This window comes from Etheostoma cragini, chromosome 5 (assembly GCF_013103735.1).
Source record: "Etheostoma cragini isolate CJK2018 chromosome 5, CSU_Ecrag_1.0, whole genome shotgun sequence".
Lineage (NCBI taxonomy): Eukaryota > Metazoa > Chordata > Actinopteri > Perciformes > Percidae > Etheostoma > Etheostoma cragini.
In genome coordinates, this window is record NC_048411.1 from 1,570,781 (window position 1) to 1,587,439 (window position 16,659).

Genomic DNA, 16,659 nt, shown 5'->3' on the forward strand with positions numbered 1-16,659 from the left:
TGGTGGCTGAAGCTTCAGGCCTCATCTTTGGCCACAAACTACCTTGGACCGCCTAATGGATGGAACGGAACTGACATTGCCTTCTCCGTTTATTTTGAAGAATGTGAAATAAAAACACTGTGTGACACATTATTTAGGGAATTGTTAGCCAAATATAAATATATTTAGGAAAATGTTATTTTCCTAAATATAGTAAAAATATATTATATATATATAATATTATATAGACATTTTGCTGCATTAACAGGTGTGCATTAAAACAAGTATTTTGTAAGGCTCTCTATCACTTACAGACTCCTATTTCTATCTTAGTGTGGCAAAAAACAACCCTAAGGAGCCATTTCAGCAGAACTCGGAGCTATTTCATCTCTAAGTTGCCTCTCTCCTCCACTGAGTCGCTCCTGGAACTGCAGTGCTTAGCCATGCTTGTAGGCCCACTACTCCCTGCCTCTTTTTGGCCCTCAAGTGAGCCTCAGGTCTGGCCTAGTGAGAAGTGACTAATTGTCTTGAGTTGTTAGTGTGCCTGGAATGAGATCCACTTCAATCTGCGATAGAGTGCACAATAATTTTGGTTCTCGCTTCCTCCTGCTCCCCTCTTTCTCTCTGTCTCCCTCTCTCTCTCTCTCTCTCTCTCTTTCTCTCTCCTTCTTGCAGCAGATTTACCCCTTCTGCTTCTCAAGCTACTGAGCTGTAAAATTGAGTGGACGGCAGGCAGGATAAAGAATGAGACCTGGCATCGTGGACGCACTAACCTTGAGGAGGGCCACTGCTGCTGGCTGCACCTAAAGAGATGGAGACAGAACGTCAGCCATATTGGACTGAGGAAGGTTGAAAAATGAGGAGGGAAGAAAGACCAAAAGGTAGAGAAGAAGGTGGAGACCCCTTGCTGAAGAAACAACAGGACATCTTTGTAAAGCAACGCTAAATCAGCAAGGATATACACACTACAAATACATAACGGGGTGACAGAAAGAGAAAAAAGATCAGATATTATTTTACATTCCTTGTTATTTCTCACGTCCATCTTCACTTTTTAATAGACTATGTAATGTCCTGCCCGGTTAATCCTTTAGTTACTGTAGGGTACCTATCAACCTTTGTAAATCATACTGAACACTTTGCTGTGAAAACATTGTTATTAAGCATTATAAAGACAAGCTCTGGAGAATTCTTCCTAGCAGTTCTAAAAGAACTATCCTTCATTCTGAAATCAACTCGTATAGCCACTCTTGTAAGGAATCTGAGCAATCAATTACTATGAATCACAAATACACTAGCTGCAGTTTAGATGTGAACAAATGGAGCCTCGGTCCCTCACAGATGATATTAGCGCTCTGAGCTGCTCTCTCTCCACGAGAGATTAAGCAGGTTTGTACTCTCCCAGGCGGGCAGCGCTCCCCCCTCCAGGGTGCTGCACTATCATTTGCAGGAAAATTACTTCAGTAATGAAGAATCCAGGCCCATAAATCCTCATGGCCTCACCTTCCTTCGCCTCCCAAGTCTCGTTGAACAGCTAGTAAAAATTCCCTTTAAAAAATTCATAGCGCAATTTTGCTCAAATCCCTCCCAGCAAGCACAATTATGGCACTTTCATCTCAATTGATTTATGTCCTGGGCTAAGAGAGGGGGTGCATGTGTTGGAGAGGGGTGGGCAGTTATAAAGGGGGAGAAAAAAACAAGTGGTAAATCATTGTTTTTAAAAGGGAAGATGTAAGGTCCTTTGTCACTTTGACAACACTTTACATGTGTGTTGTAGTGCATGAGATGGAGAAGTGCATGGATAAGGGGAGGAGGAAGAGGGAAGGGAACATCTGATGGGGTTTGAAAGCAGAATTGATATGGCAAAAAAGGAGGAGGAGAAGGAGGAGGAGGAGGGAGGGAGATGTGGGGTAAAAGGAGCGGTATTCCACTTGATTAATAACACTAATCAAATTATACAGTGTTCCACTGTGCCCTGAAATCTGGGGCCATAATGTCCTCTAATGGCGAGGTTCATGGAGCTAAACTTCAGAGGGAAAACACGGTGCTGACTGCTGCATGCCTTAATGAAGGCAGTAAAACATCCATTTCCAGAAGCCATGAAATGAAAGGCAAGATTGTAGATGTGCACCCAGTGGCTCTTTCACTGCAAAAAAAAATGGAAGGCTGTTAACACAAAAGACAGTGTCGGAGAGAGAAAGAGAGAGAGAGAGAGAGACGCAAGATCTTACCAAGAGAAATGAAGGAAAGAATAGTACAAGAAAAGAGATTTAAAGGGCAAGAACACCAAGAGTAAGAGGATATAAAAAGAAAAGGGATGATGAAGAGAGGATAGGAAGACGGATTGGTGGATGCTCTCAGTGCTTTATTTCCAAAGAAGTTCTCTCCTGGCATGAAGACAATCTCTGTCTGCTGATTATGGATGAGCCAGGCTGCTTTACTATGTCTGTTATACTTAGTCTGCTGACAGCAGCCACAATTCATCCCTATTTAGTTGCTGATGCACCTAACCACAGCATCCTCCCCCTCATCCATCTCAATACCACTCCATTAGAGTATTCCCTCTGTCCATCCAGGCATGCATTCTGTTGATCCATCTATCTATCCGTATTTTCCATTTGTCCATCCAGTCACGTGGGCATTCGTCTACCCCTTCATCCTTCCATCCAACCCTCCGTCCCTCTGTCTTTCCACCCATCTATTGATTTAACCAATCTGGTGTCAATAACATTCTGCTCTGATAGTTGCGAAACTGTTGAAAAATTGTTCTGACCTCAGCTGTCAGTGAGAGGTTAGCTTGTTGTTTCTAGGCGTTGTACCAAGGGACAGTGGCACACTTTATGTCCAACATCAAGACATAAAGATCACTATGACTCAAAGTGTAGTCCTGCAGCAAAAAAGTCTTCTGCACTAAAACTAGCTGAAAAACCAGACACATTCTAACAAAGACATTATAGTTTACATTTAATCTACTAAATTGCACATGCTACAAACAATCAAATCAGCCTTTGCATCTTGAATAAAGCAAATGTTGTTCGTAGTCCTTGGGGCAAAATTTCATTTGGAGAGCAATGTGGGGGGGGGGGGGGCGGCAAGAAAAACAAAGCTGAGAAAACACAGATTGCTATTGTTATTATCATCATAATTACAGTTGTGCTTATCATGCAAGCAGCCTCAATCAGGATAAAATATAGTTTCATCTGATACAGCTTCCTGTTTTGACTGGCTTGAGTTTGTGAATCACACACTTGGCTGGTGTGCCAAAAACTCAATCAGGCGCAATTACATTACAGCCATCAGATAGAAATGTAATTGATTTGAAAGCTGACATGAGATATAACTACATTACAGTGGCGGCACCGTGGGGAGGCTCCTTGGGGACAGGGCCTACGAGGAGCTCATTACCGCCAAGGTTTTGAATTATTGAGTGCTAAGGCACTGACATTCAGGAATAGAGGCGACTGATTGGCTGTTACAACTCTGCAAGTGTTTGTCTCGACTTACAGCAACCTAAGCCATCTGAAGGAGTGATCTGCCCGTGCATGAATATTGCAAGGGGAGAAGTTGTAATGGTTAATAATTGAAAGGGTTCAGGTCAAGGTAGCGTCTGTGGCAGCACATCATGCCTGCTTTTTCTAATATTTAATATTTGTTATGGGTTCAACTAAGGCAAAACTACAATATCATGTCCGATAGGTGGAATATTTAAGCATGCAGGTTATCAAATATATTTCATCTTCCACATAAGGGTTAGTTTGAAGGTAACCCTGGCCCACAGAAATAAATAGATTGGAATGTGGGAATCTATTAGAAGTATCTGACATGTAAGGAGTAGTTTGAAGGTAACACTGTCCCACAGAAATAGACAGACTGAGATGTGTGCGGACAAGAAGAAAGATACTTGTCCGTGTCATGCAAGTTTTTTCACGGTTTGAATAAATGGTGCAGTAAACCTGAAACCATCGGACTCGTCATCTGTTGAAGTCTCCACCATCATCTCCCGATATCATTGTCCTGCCTGAGGGCCCTTTCCAAAGCAATATCACTACCTCGTCCTTGGACACATATTTAGCGCTTTGGTTAGCATTTAGTTTGTGGAAGCATCACATGTCACACCCCACCGTGCACAATGAGAGCTGTGTTAGCTCTGCATGGGGCTTTCCAAAATGTTAAAACTTAATTAAACTGTGCTTGTGTTACCTAGCTTGGTTGTTGCAGAGCTTGCTTGTTAGTTTCATAGAGAAACTAGAAGAAACGTGGTGCTTTATGTGAATTTGTCTGTCTTTTTTTGAAGTAATGCAACCAGTCCTATTATTTTAACAGACACAGTTTAGGCGTTTCCACTTTAGAGCTTTACAGACACAAAGAGCTTAAAATTAGGTGGCAGCCTCTCCTGGGATGGAGGGGGTGAAGCAGCACATCTGCCCGACCCTGACCACCAGCATATGGGTCTTCCCTGAAATGCCGAAGGGTGACTGGTGAGAGGATAAAGATATAAGTCACTGCAGAGGGGCCTCAGCGTCCCCTAGGAAACTGCAGACTGCCTACCTCTGGGAGAGCTATGCCCTCTAGGCTTCTCCCACTGATCTCACTCTCTCTTTCGCACTTTCTACTACTCTAGTCTCTCTCCTCACACAGCCCTCCTGTGAGCTTTCTCACAAAAATGAGAACTCAATTAATTCAGGCAAAATGAGGACGAGGGAGGGGGAGGCCCAGGGAGTCCAGAGAGACAGAGAACAAGCCTAACAGAGCTGCACGTCGATCCGCGGCCTGGAAACGGCAAACAGAGCATGGGGTTGGCTGTGCATGTGCATTAAGTCTTTAGCCGAGTTAATCTAGTCTGCAGTTTAAACATAGGCTGATGAACGAATGCTCATCATTACAGAGGGGGATGCTGGGTAAATATAGACAGGTCAGAGGGAGAAGAGAAAAGAGCAAAACCCTGAAAGAGATGAAGACAGAGCAGAGCTGATTGAAGACATGCTGACACTCCATCCCCTGCATATTGTTTATAACATGGGTCCCACAGTTCACTGACTGACATTCTAGCTCATGACACGACAGTGACAGACGCTGTAGATGTAAAATTACAGTTTTAAGTATCGCCTTACAATAACCCACATAGCATAGGGATAAACAAACTGTGGTGTGAAAAAGGGCTGTGTGTATTTCAGTTCATGAATGTGACCTGTGACCTATAGCCCTGTGAACAAGGACCTCATGCTAGACAACAGTCATCAATCTTGAGCGAGCCTGGTCACCCTGCCTAATGCTATATTAGGGCGCTACACGCTGCTGCACAGCTCAGCTAATTTTCTCATAGCCTTGCAGAAAAACTGGCAGAAAACCAGCTGTTAGCAGGGGCTGTCGCCAGGTTTGAGGTCACTAGCGCATACACCCCCCCACACGCACACATTCTACGCACGCGCAAAATATGGGATATGAGGTGGAACACTGCAGTATTTCCAGCAGCTACGTATGCTAAATGGGCTAAAAAGCAGCCACCTTTGTTACATCTAGATTGTTGCTCAAAGTACACACGTTTCTGCATTTGTCACAAAGAAGAAAAAAAAGAAAAGAAAAAAAAGACAACGTGTAAGCTGTGTGATGTCTTCTCCAGTGCGATGGTGTTATAAAAGTAACCACTTCCCTATGACAGAGTGTAAATCGCACAGTGTTCGGAGATATTTTTATGTTCAGTGTTGACTGCAGTGCATATATTGCTTGTTTTACCAGTCCCAACTCTAGGACAAGGCTAGTAAAATAGGCAAGTCAGATAGTGCCAAATTTTCATAGGATAAATACCGTGCATGTAAGGAGCCAGGGGGGATTGTGGCAAATGTGTTTCCAAAAAAAAAATCAGTCTGCCACTAGCACTTAGAGTGATTGAATAGCCTGTAAACAGAAGCAGCAGACTTGCTTGACGCTCTCTGGGAGACATTAATATAGTAGTGCTTCCAGGAGCTGAAGGGAGGAAGGAGGTGGGGCGCTGAAGTTCATGAACTAAACAGCGAGAGCAGGAGCTTTTTAAAATTACCCTGTCTCTGCACTTGGTGAGTGAAACTGCAGAGTAAAAGCACACCACTGTTGAGTTCAGTGAATCAAGTCAGTCATAAGACACCCTTGGTCAATGGCTGATAGTGTTGCTCGCATTAGCCAAATTAAAATTAGATTCATCTTTAACAATCTCAATACAAACAGCCATATAATGATATAATCCATATTTTCCTCTGCAAGCCCCTGAGAGAGAATAAATTCTCTTTTGTTCATGTTTTTTCTAGCGGGCCAGCATCTTTCCCATCTATAAAATTCATCACAGTCAGAGATAATTTTTTTCTCCCAATCAATTAGGTGTAGAGACTGCACATAGAGTTGTTGTTGTAGCAGGTCCAATCAGAGGCGATGTGAGCATTGAAAATGAATTAAGCACACGATTTAGCACTTTAGTTGAAGGCATGTCGTGGTGTCTTCACCACACATCAGCTGACATTGATACTATACTGAGCCAAAGGATATTACACCATTAACAAGCTAAAAGGAAGGCCGGGTTTTTCCGTGACCCGAGTTTGAGGTTCTAATGAACAGAGGCATGGTGCGTTCCAATGCGAGGCAAACAACTAATCATGTTTGTTATTTGGTCACAAATATATCCGTATATCCGGCGTCTTCCAAAGTCTTGGCACAATAAGGATTGACAACAAAACCAACCCACTTTCTTACCGTCAGCAAATAATAAAAATAATTATTTCTTTGACATAGTGTCAATTTCCGAAGAACTCTAACATGAGGAAGAAGCAGTGACTTTTCAAACTCTGCAGCTACAGCAGTTTCGTTAGTGGTGAGCCGTTGTGTAAATGTAAGAAAAACCGCAACCTATGTGCCTATTGTGCAAACATGTAAAACCACAAAGGGTGCTGTGAGTTGCTAAAAGATCTGGCTATCTCTATATGGGGTTAAACCACAACCCAACACAAACTGAAACTTCGTTGTGTGAAAAAACATACATTTAGTGTTCTAGCTTCTAACAATGGCACATTCACAGCTTGATAAATGAGCGGAGAAACATAGTGAATGCAGATGCTTTAAAGGTCCCATGGCATTACAATTTCACATTATGTGGTTTTTTAACATTAATATGAGTCCCCCCACCCCGCCTATGACCCCTAGTGAATAGGAATGGTGATAGGTGTAAACCGAGCCCTGGGTATCCTGCTCTGCCATTGAGAAAATGAAAGCTCAGATGGGCCGATCTGGAATCTTGCTCCTTATGAGGTCATAAGCTTTGCCCGCCCAGAGAATTTAGCCCACCCATGAGAGAGAGAGAGACATCATGGCTTTCAAAGGAGCAAAGGGGCAGTTGGTCAAGGCCACAAAGAGCCTCATGTCATGGGACCTTTAATAGATAAGAGGGCATGAGAGTTCAACTAAATGTTTTCATAAATATGTAAATGATATGCCATGGCCTTTATAGTGACCAGATCTTAACCCGACTGAACACTTTTTCGAGGAGCATTGACGCTGTTCCGGACGCCTGTGGTAGCATGACACCTTGCTAAGACACAGAAATATTTTGAATACAATAATTGTTGAATCCAATTTCTTTAGCCAACCCCCCCCTTAAACAAAACAAAAACAAAACAAAGAATCTGATAGACAATAGACATGTACACTGTGTGTCTGACAAGCGCTTAGACACACACAATCACCAGACACCTGCACCACATGTCTTCTGACCCGAACATGAAACCAGGACAAGAAACACTATGCAACCATTTGGTTTTGTTTGTCCTCCTGGGACCGTCTTGGCTCTTGGAAACCCTACCCTGGCATTCACTCTAATCTCCAGAGAATGAAATGCCGAGCCAGCAGCGTACAGCTAAAGCACCAGGTGATTGCATATCTGTGACAGACCACCGTAGAAGTCTCCAGACGTGGTCCTGCTGACACTGCCAATTGGATGGCCCTTCTCCACTTGGCCTGTATCAACTTACATCTAGCCGTTTACCTCCGAATAACCAGAGCCGCATCAACTCCGACTGATTCAATTGAGCAGAATTGCACACAGTTCACTGGCTTTTGGCTGGCGCTGGCGGAGTAGATGACAGCGGTGTGTGGAGCCCGAGAGTATCAGTTGACCCAGACTAATTATTCATAAGGCCTTGTTGTGATGGCTGCTACTCCGGTAAGGTCAGGCAGAAGCAGCTAAGAGGAAAACACAAACATTTCCCACCAAAACACAGTTGACACCGCTGGGTATCTACTGAAAACTATAAAGGAAACTCCGATGCCTCAACAGGAAAAAATACATTACAAAGAGTAGTGAGCTCTCTGTGTGCCATCGTAAGTGGATAACAGCGTGACAGCTATACATTTCCTGACTGGAGCTGATACAATGGAGGATATGATATGAAAGGGGCACTCATACATGACTGAAAGGAGAATGGTGCAGCTCCTTAAATAATAGTACACTCTGTGTCCTCATACCCACACGCAAGCATTGCCTTGAAATTTGTAATTACAGTCATTGTGATGTCCACAAATGGGCCTCCAATACACCCTTCAACGGTAAAAAAATACCGTAAATACCGTATAAGATATACTAAAAGCATTCGCAGACAAAGCTTTAATTTATCAGCTCTCGGATGGGCACGAAATGTCCAGATGTCTGCAAAAATATTCCGATAAATACTAATGAGCTGAGTCTTTGACTGAGGCATAAACTCAATGGCTCCCGCGAGGAAAAGTGAGAGAACACTCTTGTTCTCTACAGGCTCAGATGAACTGCTATTTCCCCTCTATTTACAGTCAAAATGAAGCACAGAAATTTGTCCCCACAAGAACACACACACACACACACACACACACACACACACACACACACACACACACACGGCCCACTTATGAACAAGCACAATAGTGTGGCAATTAGTGGCTAGAGAGGAAGAATGCTGGATCGGTTACAGTTGTTGAATGTTAATTACAGCGTTTTACGGCATTGAGGAGATAACGAGTTCGCGCCTGGTGACAGCAGCGACACGTCCTTTAACGAGAGCCGTGGAAATTTATGAAACTTGAGATCAGGGACAATGAGGCGTTACTGGCTTGTCAGACACTCTCCTGCTCACCCTCCCTTTGTCCTAATGAAGGCAGACACTTGTTTCGTTCTCTTCTCCGCTCGTTCCAGCGCAGTTAGTCTGGGATGATTATTGTTCATGGAGGAAAGGTAAAAGTCAGCTGATTGGGATTCTGTCCATGTCCTTACCTTATCATTTCACATCATCAGCTTGTATTACAGGTATAGGGTAGAGAAAAAAACAAGCAGCAAACATGTGGACACATGAAGACCAGAGATAAACACGGGGTCATATAACAGATAATTCCCTGTCTGGGGCAGGAAACACAGCCGGTAGCAAGACAAAGTGTGAGTGACCATTCATTCCCGTCTATCTGAATAGCGAGGGATCAAGAGCTTGGTGAAATCTGAGGGGTCAACATGGCCATGTTGTGAAGCCTGGTTTGGTATTTAGGTTAATGGAATCATTGATAGGGCTCAGCTCTAATGCCAGCAACGCTTAAGAGGATCCATACCGCATGATTTAAACAAATCCCGGGAAATTCTTCAAAGTTTCCCCCACTGACCCTGGAAAGACTTTGTGAGACACACACACACACACACACGCACACACACACACACACACACACAGTCTGAGGATTTCTCGGTGTCTACACAGCCTTTGCTAACCACAATCCCCCAGGCTGTATCAACAGTGTAAATGTTTTTTTTTTATAGAATATTACATCAGTTACTCTGGAGCAAACGTAAGCCCCAATGGAAGTATTAGGACTAATAACCACATAGAGAGAACCCGTTTTCCTTTCTCTGGCAAATTAGTCTGAAACATGGGAGCAAGAATGTACAGTAAAGCATGGAATTCTTGAGAATGTAGCTCATGTCTAGACTTGGACCTGACAAACATAAAACCTTGGAGTTCACTATGCATTGCTCTAAACTAGTGATTTATGTCTGCATCAAAGTATCCTGACTTACTGCTCACTTAGCTATATTACAAATAGGGCTGCAAGAACATTGTTTGTGAGAATGTAAGCGTACTCCTAATCACCACAGAAAAGCTGCTGACCCGCTACCAATACTTGTGGTGGGAAAAAGAGTCTTTTATGCAGGCTGTAGCCTCGATTAGCAGGAGGGACTTGCCTACTGGAGAGAGCAAGAGAAGATCTTTTAAAACCACAGAAGAGGAGGCGCCTAGGATAGTGTTCAGATGTCAATAAAAACAGGTGTTAACCAGCTTAGCAAAGATGTTAAGAGCTTAGATAATCCCAGCCAGGATCCTAGAGGGATCCGGCACTGGAATACTAATGCTTAGGATGCACCGTTAAATTGCACAGTTGAGATTTAACACAGAGTTGAAGGCTGGATTTGAGTGGTACTGCTTCTACAGGCAGTCAACGCCCAATTTGCATCTGCTGGCTAATTACCAAGGACTGAAGAATATGGGATGTTCACGTATAGACAATACTAGCTTGTAGTAGTTGTAGCTAGTAGTTTTCTGCTATTTCATCAGAAGTATGATTGGGGTTGGCAGTAGCTCAGTCAGTAGGGAGTTGGTTTGGGAACCAGAGGGTTGCATGCTCACCAAAGAATGGTGGTGGACTGTTAGCTGGAGAGGTGCCAGTTCACACACTGGGCACTGCCAATGTGCTCTTGAGCAAGGTACTGCCCCCCCAACTGCTTGGAGCGCCTTTCCATGGGCAGCCCCCACTATGATATCTCTCCATTTAGTGTGTAATTCAGGCCTGTGCATAATAATAACAACAGAGTGAAAACTTTGTAATTTCCCCTTGGGGATTAATAAAATATATTATTATTATTATAATTGAAACAAATATGATTACCATGGTAAGTAATAAGCCGTTATAGTATTAGCCACATTTCGTTTAATGTGCATTCTGGGCGCCCGAATAGCTCAGTTGGTAGAGCGGGCGCCCATATATAGAGGTTTACCCCTCAATGCAGCAGACCCAGGTTAGACTCTGACCTGTGGCCCTTTGATGCATGTCTCCCCCCCCCCCCCCCCCCCCCCCCCCCCCCTTTCTCCCCCTTCAGATGTCCTGTCAAAAATAAAGGCTGAAAATGCACAACAAATTATCTTTAAAAAAAGATACATTCTAACTACGTTTCTCATTCGGTGTCACTTATGACTCACTTGTCTCAACTCTTCATTTGTCTTCTTTTCATTTGTGCCTACCATGGTACATTAACATTAAATGGCCTTGTTTGTCCACACAGACTGCATGCTGCTGCTGTGGCGTCGCTACGGCGGCCCTACAGTGTCTTTCTACATTGAGCATGCCTTTGAAAATGGCCCTCAATAATCGAAGGTTTCATTTCATTTTGTTATAAATGCAATTTATATTTGTTCTAGACAGAAAAGGTCAAGAAGCTCTGCATTTTCCACATCACGGTCCAGCATATATTTCACGATAAAAGCCTTGTGAAAACAAATAAAGATGATGTCCACAGAAACACTAGTGGGCTTTTAATTTGAAATGGAAAAAGGAAGTGTTTTGAATTAATGTTTATTTTCTTTCATGTCTGGGACGTAGTCCACAGAAGGACACGGAGACTGTAGTGAAAGGACAGAGTGAAATATGTTGCACATGTTGCTTGCATAAACAGTTGTCAACTCGTGATACTTTCTCACAGCTTAATTTTAGTACCTAATATACATTTTTTCAGAAAATATTTCCAGTAATGCACTAAATAATGCTACAAATAGCCCTTGTGATCTGTAATTGTATCTGACAGAGACGTGTCTACACGTTTGCAGAAGCTAGCAGCTGTAGAAAGGGTATGACAATGACTGAACAACTCCCACTTGTGGAGAATCTGCAGCCTGGTAAACAGGACTGAGCTTCACATCTATTTAATCTGTTTTTGACAACAACAGGTTTTTCTTAAAAAGTTCTCCGAAAGTGCTAAATCATTTCAAAGAGCCGCAGCTCCAAACACTATACTGTCAGCCTCCAAGAAAGTTTCTTTGTTATAATTTATGACTTCGAGGGGCAAAACGATACATCAAAGTACAGAACTAGTGAATGTGCTCACTCTTCTGCTAAAATTACCTTGACACAAACAAGTAGCAACTAAAGCGAAGGTGCAATTACACCCAAAACCTCCCAAAAAAAGCACAACTTCACATGGTAGAATGTGCCCCAAGAAGAATCAGCAACAAACATGGTCTCGCCTTGCAAATAAAACTCCTCGGGTGACAAACCCACCCCATCTCACCTTGAAACCACCACCATGTTGTGAAAAGCTCCGCATTAAAGATGACACCTCTGTTTTGACAAACTCTAAATAAATGAATGCAACACTCATCTGTTTCACTGAATCGACTTTGAATGTACCACCTCACCTGCTCCATACATTCATAGACTTTCCTACATGCCACCCCATAATCAAATCAGCATCTGGTGTCAGGGTGGCTTGTGGTTTGGGGTGTTCTCATTTGTAAACACCACCTGCCAGATCTCACTCTACTTCACTCACTGGGTGACATTAGCGCAAGCGTGAAATGTGATTTTGCGTCGAGCGAACCTCTGCACTGAGCACATCTGAGTCTGCCCACCTGGAAACCAGGCATGAATAATCTACGGTCACCTAAATCCGGGGGAGTTGTCATGCATAAGACACTAGCCAGACAGCGGCAGCAACACAGTCCTGCAGGATAAACTGTTAAGTCCATTTGATTTCAACCTGGCTGACTGAATTACTTCATTTTAAGCCTGTGTTCTTTCCTAATGCAGTGTACTTCCTGTCACTCTCAAGCATCCAAATGAACCATTATCCCTCCTGTTGTCCTCGGGTCTTCACCAGTTAAAAAATGATCAGTTCACTACTCCTTTTGAATATGGGTGTTTTATTTAATGTTATGCCATTTAAAAAAAGCTTCAAAAACGTGAGCAAAAAAAAAAAAAAAAAAGTAAAAAAAAGCGCAGAAAAAACCCTGACAAAAAACATAGAGAAAAGCTCAAAAACATCAGGCAAGAAAAACGTTTTGACAAAAGTTTGACCCAGAAAAACAAATGGTCAACAGAGAGACAACACAAGGGTTATGCTGGAGACATATCACACAGAGTTATGGTAGCAGTAGTAACACAAAAACGGTAATACAAACACAAGGAGTTGCATGATAGAGAAACAAATAAAAATGTAAAGGCTTTTCATTTTATTTTTTAGGTAACTCCCTTAGAACTAGGATAGGGGGGCCTGGATAGCTCAGCTGGTAGAGCATGAACCCCCTGCACAAAGACTCAGTCCTTGTCTCAGCCCTTTGTTGCATGTAGCTCCCGACCCCTCCCCTTTCCCACCTTCAGCTGTCCTATATAATAAAGGCCTAAAATGCCTAGGAAAATAATCTAAATTAGAAAAAAACTAAGATAGATCCACAATCTACTTTAGTTGCTCCGCCACAAAGCTGTCACGAAGCCCCTGTTAAACACACACATTCAGCTATTGATGCAAAGCCTTAAAGCGCCACACAATCCAAGAAGATCAATCATAAGCCAATGTATGCTCGTTGGTCAGGTTTGGTTAATACGACGCCGCTTCACACCTTCTACATGATCACACATAATGCAATCAGATTTCCATCGACACAGGGCCTTAGCTATGATTAGATTTTCCCCGTGGGGGCAAAAAAGACACACATAGATATATTCACTGCTCAGCAGTCTACTCCTGCTTTACAGCGTATGCCAAGTGCACTGTGACATGGAAGACCAGACACATCGTTGTTAAATTTCCAGCGTCTTGCATTGTGATGAATGTCAACAAAGCAGTTAGCATGGAGGAAATGAGAAAAAGAGAGAGAGAGAGAGGAGAGGAGAGGAGAGGAGAGAGGGGGGTGGGGAGGGGTGGAGAACACACAATTATAAAAGCTTCATTTCTTCAGAGAACCATAAAGTCTCGTCCCAGAAGGGCAGCTGAGCACAAATCAATTTCTTTCAGTCGATTACAAGCACTGAGGTTCTAACCTTCATTTGTGAGTCTAATACTCTAACAGTTATGTAGAACACATACCAATTAAGCAATTCTGCTGGAATAAGAGGGCCGTGAACTGACGCGATTATGGAGGCCGGGCCCCTGGGGAGGTCGGGTTATCAGCTCAGGAGCAGGGAAGACGATGGGAGCAGGGCAAGAAAGAAAGGGGGGAAAGATGGCGACGAGAGAAGAGAGAAGCCCAGGAAAAAGTCATTTATTAAGTCTAATACTCTGTGAAATGTCCCCATGGTAATAAGGCGGGGATATTGCGTTAATATCAGGGAGCCATGCAGAAAAGGTCACTCGATATGTGTACCGCCCACCGGGGTCGTGCTGATGGGAGCTGCTCAAACACATCTGATAATGCTCTCGGCGTCGGCGCTCGGCGCCAGAGGTCGAGGGGAAGGAAGCTTGGGAAAAGATGCCATTTGTGGAAATTGCAGTGATGTACCACTGTGCACCGACACAATTCCCACTGCTGGCTTTTTTATGTGCAGAGAGCTGCACGGTGTTGAGTGAGTGGAATAAGCATGATGACACCCAGTCAAAGATTATCAACCATACATGGATAGCTCTGTGGAACATTATATGCTTTCCACTTAAGGTTTAATTTTGCAATCGTTTGTCTCCGTAATGACATGAATATACAGGACAGGCAGCCATCTTTCTGATTTTCAATGTCTGTTTGCACATAGGCTCATGAAAGGAAACGCATTAGAGGCACTCTCCATCTTTCTATTGTCACAAGCTAAATCTGATGCCATTTTCCTCTCGATTTAAAGAGCCGGGATGCATCTCCGCAGATATGTGGAGATCAACACATTGTCATTCACTGCCGAGGCGCACCTTAACCACCGCCCTCCCTGCCAGAAGATTTATGGTAATTGATAGCATGTGATAGGATGCAGCCCATAAACCCATGTGAGGTATGTGTTTCTATGGTAACCCTTCCCTCTATTCGCTAGCCCTATGCGCCTTGGTGTTTTACTTTTCCCCCTGCATTGTAGGCGCTGTCTATTTGGATGCCAGTGGTAGGAATGAGATGCAGATTTCTGGCAAAGCAGAGACACAGATGTTTCCTCATTGCCTTTTAATCTCCCGTTCCCTCAGCGCCTGGCAAGGAACACTCCCCTTTAGAATGGTAATTGGACGAGATGAATAATAAACAAAACGAAAACAGACCGATGTTTATAAGGAGCATTTTAACACTTTGGAATGATCAAGCTTTATGGCCATTATTAGCACAGAGACAAAAGCAAGTGCAGCTTTCTCTGGGAATAATAAAAGGTCTGAGCTTTAACTTGTCTAATCAGTAGGAGACCTATCAGGGTCTGCTAGAAGACGACAGTGTTTTGCTCATTAAAGAAGAGCAGTTCACAGTCTATCACTGATTTCCTCCCGGTTGCCCAATGTCGCCACTTATACGACACAGCAGCCGTCTGAGACCAAGCATTCATATGATTTTATGTTTCTTCATCCACATCTTCTGCTTTTTCTAATTGTCTGGCTTCCATATGTATACCACATGCACAATAAAACCGCACTAAAATCAAACTGCGTCTTGGTAGATTCATTGCTTGTAAATTTTAAGATAATGATTTCATTAAGTGTTGCCTGGCCCGATGTCATATGGCGAACACTTCTCCTCCGTCTCCCAGCCAGCCAAAAAATCCTCCTCCGTTTCAGTTGGTGCTGACAGCACTGAGATAAATGGGAATATTTCAACAACGCGTGATATCAGAGAACCGGCTATTTGCATTAAAAACCTGTCCCTCATTCTCCCCGGAGAGCTTTATTACAGGAGGATATTTCAAATGCTATCAAATGTGCCAAACATTTACTTTGATAACTCCATCAGATGGCTCCCTGGGTTTAATGGTAGCAATCTGAGGCACACGCCTAAAGCACCGGCAATAATGGCGGGGAGAAATACGAGGAAGGGATGAATAAAATCTCTTTTAAAAGTTCATAAATAATGCACCTTGCACACTAGAGAGTTGTTGCCTATTTAACTATGCATGCCTCTTCCTGGTTTCGGTGCTCGCGGAGACACAAACACAGCATGTATTGTGGGTCAACATGACAGCACAGGAGGAGGACAACCTAGGGCTCCATCAATCCTCTCAGCCTTGGCCTCCCACCCACGTGGAGCAACTAACCCCCCCTCCCTACCGCAAATCTCCAGCCACAGGATGACTGCACCACCTACTGTATTTTCTGGCTGTGCTGAAAAACATAATGGAAGGAAATCTAGCGAATGACCGAGCGCTTGCCAAAATAAGGGAGAGGATTGGAGAAAACGGTTGGAAAACAAAGTGCAGGACTAATTATCCAATTAATGTGCAATTAAGCCCACGCGGGCTAATGGTCTGTGTTGGATTTGGTAATAGCTCTACCAGACTGAGGAGCCTATTAAACTCAATGTAGGCTGTGGAGCAGACAGACTCAACCCGTCTCATTGAATTGGCCCGATCAGATGAGTCAGATGTTACAATTACAGCAGCTGTCTAGATTACGAGTCAGTCAAAAAACTACAAGTGTGTGTGTGTATATATATACACTCACCGGCCACTTTATTAGGTACCCCATGCTAGTAACGGGTTGGACCCCCTTTT

At 43.4% G+C, this 16,659-nt stretch overlaps 1 protein-coding gene across 13 annotated transcripts in view; it reads right to left on the reverse strand.

The window, feature by feature from the left end:
* fbrsl1 (fibrosin-like 1) overlaps positions 1-16,659 on the reverse strand; it is a 294,241-nt gene that overhangs the window by 103,640 nt on the left and 173,942 nt on the right. For 10 of the 13 annotated variants that reach the window (XM_034870770.1, XM_034870778.1, XM_034870773.1 and 7 more), the window contains one exon: positions 753-782. The exons of the other annotated variants lie outside the window; for them this stretch is intronic. In XM_034870770.1, the coding sequence (XP_034726661.1) occupies positions 753-782 (30 nt within the window). The remainder of the gene's footprint in view (positions 1-752; positions 783-16,659) is intronic. 13 annotated transcript variants of the gene reach the window in all.